Source organism: Rhodamnia argentea, chromosome 6, assembly GCF_020921035.1.
Source record: "Rhodamnia argentea isolate NSW1041297 chromosome 6, ASM2092103v1, whole genome shotgun sequence".
In the NCBI taxonomy this organism is placed as follows: Eukaryota; Viridiplantae; Streptophyta; class Magnoliopsida; order Myrtales; family Myrtaceae; genus Rhodamnia; species Rhodamnia argentea.
Window position 1 is genome coordinate 9,587,307 of NC_063155.1, and position 8,223 is coordinate 9,595,529.

An 8,223-nucleotide genomic window follows, 5' to 3' on the forward strand; every position below is an offset into this window, starting at 1 on the left:
GAGATACATGCGATCATTTTTAAGAAAATATTTTCCAAATCGTTTATTTTTCGCTAAACAAACAAAGCCTAAATGTCCAATGATTGGATTGAAAAATAATGTGTGCGTTTGGGTACTAGAAATCTAATCGAAGGTAAATGAATAAGTCTGATTAGTCACAAGACGAAAAGCGTGAAGTTCTTTAGCTCTTTGGGTCTACTTGTTTCGAGACAAATGAATGGCTTACAAAGCATTTTTTATGGAGATAATTGGTAATATCGTTTGGAATAACTAGTCAATAAAAAAAATATTTTCATTATTGAGAACAATATATTTCTGAATATTTTTGTGGATGATAAAAATATTTTTCGTTCGCTCATTTTTGTGAGCGATATAAGCGACTATTTTTAGTGAGAAATGGATTTTCTACGAAATAAATGGGCCCTTGGAATTAGTTTCATCACGTAACAAGTGGATTTTTGGCCTGTGTGGAAGCATTTCGGTTCCCAGAGATAATTTACGAGTAGAAGTGATTTTTTCAAATTCTGTTCTCGGGAATAGAGAAGTAGATTTTTTTTTTTTCGCTTCTTATTTCTATTTCAAATCTATTCGCTGGCCACGGATCTGTTCTCGAGAAGAGAAAAACCAAACCGAAGTTACCAAATAGATTTTTTCTCTTTTTCTGTTCCCGGAAACGAACGAAGAGGAACCAGAAAAACAGAAGCAATTTACCAAACATGCCCTTATTTTGCAGTTTTCTCAAAATTAAAAAGATTAAAAAAGAGAGAGAAAAAAAAATTAATAATGGGCTTAGAAGAGCCAGAGAAAATGAAAAAGAACAACATCAGCCCAAGCCCAGAATGCCGAAGCTCCTTCGGCGGGCGCCCACTCTGGTACGGACTCTTCTCCCCTCTCTCTCTCTCTCTCTTCCCTGATATTACCAAACAGTGAGTGGCTAAGAGCGATGAGTCGTCGTCTCTAATATCTGCGCGCGAGCGAGGTGAGAGAATGTTGACTTCTACTTCCACTTGAAGGGGCGAGCCGAACTCCAACGTACAGGACGCGGCGGAGCGATCATGAATCCTCCGAGTACCGGCGGCTCGGGTGCGCCGCCTCTGGAGTGGAAGCTCTGCCAGGTGTTCGGCGAGCGATCTCCCGCAGAGGAAGTTCCCGGCGGTGAGTCGCTTCCTTTAGGTTGTTTCGTCTTTTTGAGTGGGCGAGAGTTGTCCGACGACGGACTCTCCCCGTCTTGTGACTATCGCGTGGGGGAAATGGAAAACGATCGCGTGCGGTTTGATTGCTTTAGCTCGTGTAAGCTGGTTTCAGTACCGTGTCAGGGATTTTGAAGTTCTCGCCGACGGAATCCGAGGAATCAAAAGGGTGTAACTCATACGTTTGATATTTGATATCACTTGCGACGGAATAGGATTTTTTATGCTGTCAGTTTCTGGACGTTCTTGCAGATGACGTCATATCTTCGGTTGAGTTCGATAAGACCGGGAATCACCTTGCTGTCGGCGACCGTGGTGGCCGTGTCATCATGTTCAAGAGAAAGGACGGAAAAGATGTGAGCGATGCGTCCTCTCTTTGAACTGGCACGATCTTCCTGACCTTTTTACTGCTTCGTTAATAGATTACTCATGCTTCGAATCAGCGCCATCTTCGGAGTCAGTTGGAGCGGTTGGATTCTGGCTTCACATGGCAGCCCGAGTATCAGTACATGACTGAATTTCAGAGTCACGAGCCTGAGGTGGGGCTGACTCTTCATTCTCGGGGGTTGGATAATTCTCATTTGTGCACTATTTGAAGATTTATTGTAGTTCTGAAGTCCTTTTTTCTTTTGTCTTTTTTATATCTCTCTTTAGTTCGATTATTTGAAGAGCCTGGAAATTGAAGAGAAAATCAATAAAGTTAAATGGTGTCCAATGCCCAATGGATCCCTTTTCATGCTTTCGACCAATGACAAGACGATTAAACTCTGGAAGGTATGGTTATAGCTGGTCAGCAAGGCCTTCCATTTTCCATTCTTCAAATTCTTGAGATATGTTCTTAAAATCTTGTAATTCACATGACAGTTAAATCTGATGCCCTAAGTATGTACTCATTCATTTGTTTCGTTTGGATGGGATGAATTCAAAAGAGGGGAAATGACTTAGTCAATGGCTAGGGAAAAGTAAAGAAAAAAAAAAGATTAGATCTTATTGATATACTTTATTCTGAGGAACATGCTTATGGAGTTACGGTACATTTACCCTCAACAATCTCTTGAAACAGATAGACGAAACACTTGATCATTGAAAATTTACAAGAACATAAGGAGAGGAAAAGCATAGGACAGTGGCTGCTAAGTTCCAAAAACCTTGTGAGAGAGAACCGAAAGAATGATTCCTTGCTCATCTGATAAATAATGTCTCCGGGCATATTTCTGTATTGTGATAACATGAACAGTTTGGATCGGGCATATTTCTGTATTGCGATAACATGTACAGTTTGGATGTTCCATAATTTATCAGATGAACAGGGAATCATTCTTTCGGTTCTTTCTCACGAGGTTTTTGGAACTTATCAGTCAATCCTAGAAGCTTTTCCTCTCCATATGTTCTTGTAAATTTTTCAATGATCAAGTGTTTCGTCTATCTGTTTCAAGAGATTGTTGAGAGTAAATGTACTCTAACTCCATGAGCATGGTCGTCAGATTATAGTATATCAATGAGGAAAGATGTGAGGAAATAGGCAGTGGCTAAATAGACATTTAATACTTGTTGCTTGAGGTTATCTGCATATGCATCTATAATTGTTGATAATTGTAATTTTTTAAGGCCTTCTTGGCTACCTTTTCTTACACCATTTTTGCATTTTCATTCGATTGTTCTCCTATTCGAGCTTAGATGCATGCTTTTGGCTGTCCAATTTGTTCCGTTTTGTTATTTTTCAAGCCAGGTAAAGGAACGTAAGATGAAGAAAGTGAGAGAAAAGCATCTCAATCCATATATTTGTCCAGAGAATGCAGTATTGGCAGAAAGAAGTTACTTGAGTGATCAAGAGAATATTAATTTTGACAATGGCTATCATGCTGAATTGACAGAGAAAATAGCTCTGCAAAAGTTGCCTCTGCATGAACTTCCGGGGGTATGTACTAGTGTAGATTTGCTGCTTTTCCCAACCTTATTATTCAAGTGATGGGATAATAACATGTGTTGATGCAAAACTAGATTGCTGATAATAGCGATGATGCTTTTGCACGATGCCGAAAGATTTACGCTCGTGCTCATGATTTCAACATAAACTCAGTTTCGAATAACAGGTAATGATGGTTATTTTGTTCTGTCAGTTGAATAGGTCACATTAGAACTTGCTGCATAATGCCAGTAGAGCATGGGTTTCCAACTGGCTGTTCCATAAAGGATTTAACAATGAAGAGATCTCCTCTGTGCCTAGTCCTTCTTCAACACATGACAAGTCCCTAAGTACATGCATCTCTAGTCATTTACACCATTTTATACTAGGTCATTCTATAGGGGAAGGTGAAGGTCGGGTTGCTCAACGTTTCCTTAAAACTTGCTTTTCTTGTTACAGTTGTGGAAGGCAAGCAACCAAACCGACATTTAACAATTTCTTGTCTTATAATCTCTCTGCAGTGATGGCGAGACCTTTATTTCTGCTGATGACCTTAGAATTAATTTGTGGAACATGGAGATCAGTAGTCAATGTTTCAATATAGTTGACATAAAACCAACGAATATGGAGGATTTGACTGGTAATTTCAGTGCCTTGCTCGCTGAAAAATTCTTTACTTCTGCCTGTTGTTATTTTGTGAGCACTTGCATCTGTTGCGCAGAGGTGATAACTTCAGCTCAGTTCCATCCGGTTCACTGTAATCTGCTTGCTTACAGCAGTTCAAGAGGTTTTATCCGTTTAGTTGATATGCGGCAATCAGCCATATGTGATCATAGTGCAAGGATGTGAGTGTCGGCCAACTATGTTGTTTGATTTTTGAGGTCCATTGTGCATTTATATCGTAAGTTTTCTTGTCATCTGCACATGTTCTTGTTCCGATACCTGGCATCAAAAGCTTAAATATACAGCTTACAGGATGGAGAACAGTGTGGTTCTAAATCATTTTTCACAGAGATCATTGCATCAATCTCAGACATAAAATTTGCAGCTGATGGCCGGTACCTTATGAGTCGTGATTACTTAAACTTAAAGGTAAGCTAATTTTCATGGATTTATTTTGCTTGAGCTATTGTAACATCCCTGAACAGCCAAAAAAAGAAGCTAAGAAAAAAGAATCAATGCACACACACGCACAAGGAGATGGGAAGTTGCAGGGTTGGTTTCTGTTCCTCTATTCAATGATAAGAGAAAAATAAAATAATCAAGTCTGTTAGTCAATTATATCTCTGTCCTTTGGGATTTAAATAAATCATTGTCTCAATTAATGGGACTTCTCTAAAATATCTTTCTCCCCTTAGTTGAAGTATTGCTGACAATAAAAGGTCTCTATAGATTGTTGAAGGATTCTATGTGATCCATAGTTGTTATTTGATCTCTTTAAAGCAGAACAAAGTGCTTTTGATTTGGTTCTCCTGCTTTACTATCGCAAGTTGTGTACATTGGAGAAGCAACGTGTCCATTAAGAGAATGCTAAAATGTAGGGTTAGAGTTAAGAACATTTTACTTTCTTGGCTTGCAGTACGAACACGCTCCATTGACTCTTATTACAGAATGTAGGGTTATAGTTAAGAACATTTTACTTTCTTGGCTTGCAGTACAAACACGCTCCATGACTCTTGTTACAGAAAACCATTAGAAAATAAATCCCCAGTTCCTTGACATGGTGGTGGACAGGGTCATATGTGTCTATTGGAATTCAGTGAACAAAAAATTTCCTTGAGTATTTAACTGATGCTTTATGCTTTATTTGAAGAAATGACGTATCTATTTAAGAACATTGACTGCTGAAACCTCACGGCTGAGGCCACTTTCTGTGTGCTTCATTATCTTGCTTTTATTCTGTGGTATTTTAACCATGAAATTCTATTGATTTGACTATTGTTTCTTTCTCTACTGCTTTCTGAACATGTTCAAATAGCTTTGGGATTTGCATATGGGTTCTAAACCAGTTGCAACATTCAAAGTTCATGAGCATCTTCACACAAGGGTAAGCACATATCACATGATGGTCAATCTAGTAAGATCTGTTCATCGTGATATGTTTGATAGCTATCTTTGCACGTGGCAGTTGTTATGTTTTTGTCCCTTTAGTTTACGGCAAGTAATTTTCAGCATAAAGAGTTATTGTTATCACTTATCGGTAACAGAGTAAGAAGAGTACTCTTCCTTTTTTTTTTTTATTTGTAGCTTCCTTAGTTAAAGTCATAAAGAACTTCAATTGTACCTATATGCACTTTTTCATATTTGGATTTCCGAGAAATCATGCTCTGGTCAAATCTGATACTATGGCCTTGTTGATATTATGGACAATAAGTTTTGTATGAGTGAATAGATCATTGGTGGCAAGTCACATGGTCGATGCAGTACTAGAATCCTGATATAATTGATGTGCAAGCTGAAGCTCTCTTAGTAACCTGTCAGTCCAGCTCAATTCTCTCTATAAGACTGTAGTCTCTATTGGCAGCTACTCTAGCACAGCATGAGTATTTCCTTTCATCTTTACAACTGCTAAATTTAAACAGCACTTGTCTGTTTCAAAGCCACATTCTCAATGTTTTCCATGCAGAAGGTATTAGATGTCATACATGATATGAGTACTATTGACTAGGTCGTCTCTGGAAGTAGGGTCTTATTTATCTTAACAGGAGGTACAGTCTGGCTATCGAGTTGATTGAGAATTCTTGCATTAAGTTGTTATCAGACATTCCGGCATCAATTACATCTTCTATCATTGCTGCTTTTCCTTGTCTTTCCACTTCAACAGTTCAAATTCCAACACGATCGATCTCCTTATCTACATATATGAGGAGGCCTCTTTGTAGATACCGTGGTTAAGAAGTCTGTTTTCAACTTCTTTGTGTCATTTCTACATTAAGGTCGCTAACCGTTGAATTTATTTTCAACAGCTGTCTGATTTGTATGACAATGACTCCATATTCGATAAATTTGACTGCTGCCTAAGTGGAGACGGGCTTCATTTTGCCACTGGTTCATATAGGTTTGCCCTGTCACTAAGCAGTTGCATTTGCAGTCCTGTAGATACTATTTTGCAGGCTTAGTTTTTTTTTTTTTTGGTTTCTCCCACTTTTATTTGACAATACATAATCTTAAATTTTCAGCTATCTCCTACGCATTTTTTCTCAAGGTTTTGGGAGTGAAGAAGGGGTCACGGTTGGTTCTCGTAAAAATCCGAGCAGGTTGGTTGGTCTGTTGTTTCCCCTCGTTATTATATCATCTCTGCATAGTTTCTGGAAATAGAAAATTATCTGCTCCCCTGCTACTCTAAAACGCTGCTAGAGTTTGTCTTCACTAAAGGAGGCTTTATCCTGGGGTTAACTATTCTGGTTGATATTTGTCAAACGTTCTTAGCAACAGTTGACTTTATGGATGGCCAACTAAGAGATCTTGAATATTTCTGCATGCACTGGCTGACAGTGAGTCCTTTGCCATCACTTGTCTCAATGTGCTAGCCTATCATTCCAATAATGGCCTGAATAAGATATGCCTTCACGTTTGGGAGGTGAAATTTTGGGGTGGGTGTGGAAAAGGGGGTTTTGAAATTTTTGGGAGAGAGAAATGAGAGGGAAAATTTGAAATTTGACCATTTTCCTTACCATCTCACATTCCACATCTTCCCAAACATAGCTAGTTAAACGAGGTGTACTCTTCGACCAAAAAAAAAAAGAGGTGTCCTCTCTAGTAGCTGCTAAGGATAGTAATAGCAGAAGACGATGCCGAGTTAGGTAAAAAGCAGATTGGAAACTTGGCAAATGCCAGTTCGTCGCCCTTGAGACTGATTTTGTGCACATCTGAGCTAGCATCTCCGAACTAGCATCTGCTAATTCTACATTTCCAATCTTTCCGACAGGTCATCTCTGCCTGCTGCTCCAAGGTCGAGGAGGTCATCAATAAGCAACTTAGCGCGTGGGTTTTACCGGCAAGGTCCGACTTTAATAAATACTTTTTAGACATGTTAAAAGCTTTTAGGTTCTCCATCCGTGTCGTCTCAATCTCTCTTCATACTTTTGCAGCGCACGAAAATTCGAGCTCATTTGCCATTGATACTCCTTGTGACCTGAAGCAGAAGTTGCTGCATTTGGCATGGCATCCAACTGAAAATCTGATTGCTTGCGCTGCTGGCAGCAGCCTGTTCATGTACTGTGCATGAACTCCTTTGACCATCAGGAAGCAGCGAAAGAGAAGATCTTGTTTCATCAATACCTCAGGAGGTTGGTTCTTCCGTTCTGGTCCCACGTCCAATATTGACTCGTCATTTATTTGGCAGCGTCCCCGGTCCCAAGGACCTGCACGGGGTCGTGAGTTTTGTGTGTGTGCTGTAATTAGCTGCATGCGTTGGTGTTTGGGTACGCTAGTGTAGGAAAAGCTAGAACTGGAACTCGTTCTCGGTCGGCACATGAGCGGCGAGATTGCGTAATTTGCAGTCTCAATTGTATAATCCCTTCACTGACCGAGGGAACCATAAAAGTGGCACCTTGCTGACGATAATGGACATGCTCAGTGAATAATATGTGAAGTTGTGAACTTAGACTAGCTAATTATTGTCCCAAGTGTCCCGATTAATTGTCTAATATTATATCGTCTTCACGATATGTGTTTTGGGGCAAGGATTAGTTGTAGCTCGAGCAATGGCTGCCGACTCTCGTTGATTGGTGTCTCTCATCGTACAATTGCGGACTCAACCGCACATAATCATTTTGCGCACCATCATACCTCGCCGTCGTGTCGTTGAGCTATCGACCATTGTCGTTGATGAGTAGACATCTCTACCCCTTGTCCTCTCGAGCTGCGCCGATTGGGACTTCAGGACCACCGCCGGATGGTGCTGCTGACCTTGAGTGACATCAGACCTCGGCCACCCAAGACCGGCGACATCGTCGAATATGGGCTCGCTTGTTTGACATACTGAGCCCAGGCGACTCGCGACAGATCAACTGGGGTCGAAGGATTGAGAATACAAATATATGCTTCAGTTTTTACGCTAAAATAATTTGTTACAAAGAGACCCTTCGTTCAATTTTCCTCATGGGGTTTTTTTTTATTTATTTG

At 40.0% G+C, this 8,223-nt stretch overlaps 1 protein-coding gene across 4 annotated transcripts; it reads left to right on the plus strand.

The window, feature by feature from the left end:
• The first annotated feature begins 907 nt into the window (after positions 1-907).
• On the plus strand, positions 908-7,675 carry LOC115741539 (serine/threonine protein phosphatase 2A 55 kDa regulatory subunit B beta isoform-like). 4 transcript variants are annotated; one of them, XM_048280840.1, is made up of 14 exons: positions 908-1,155; positions 1,443-1,546; positions 1,613-1,729; positions 1,845-1,964; positions 2,920-3,108; positions 3,192-3,283; positions 3,618-3,736; positions 3,818-3,941; positions 4,065-4,188; positions 5,075-5,143; positions 6,063-6,154; positions 6,276-6,357; positions 7,029-7,098; positions 7,188-7,675. In XM_048280840.1, exons 1-14 carry the CDS (start codon positions 1,056-1,058, stop codon positions 7,322-7,324), a joined length of 1,539 nt encoding a protein of 512 aa, XP_048136797.1. In that variant the 5' UTR covers positions 908-1,055; the 3' UTR covers positions 7,325-7,675. The 4 variants fall into 4 exon arrangements, with proteins under 4 accessions (XP_048136797.1, XP_048136796.1, XP_030531366.2 ...); XM_048280839.1 differs by having other exon boundaries at positions 6,276-6,353; positions 7,025-7,098; XM_030675506.2 differs by having other exon boundaries at positions 909-1,155; positions 1,634-1,729; positions 6,276-6,353; positions 7,022-7,098.
• The last annotated feature ends 548 nt before the right edge of the window (positions 7,676-8,223 follow it).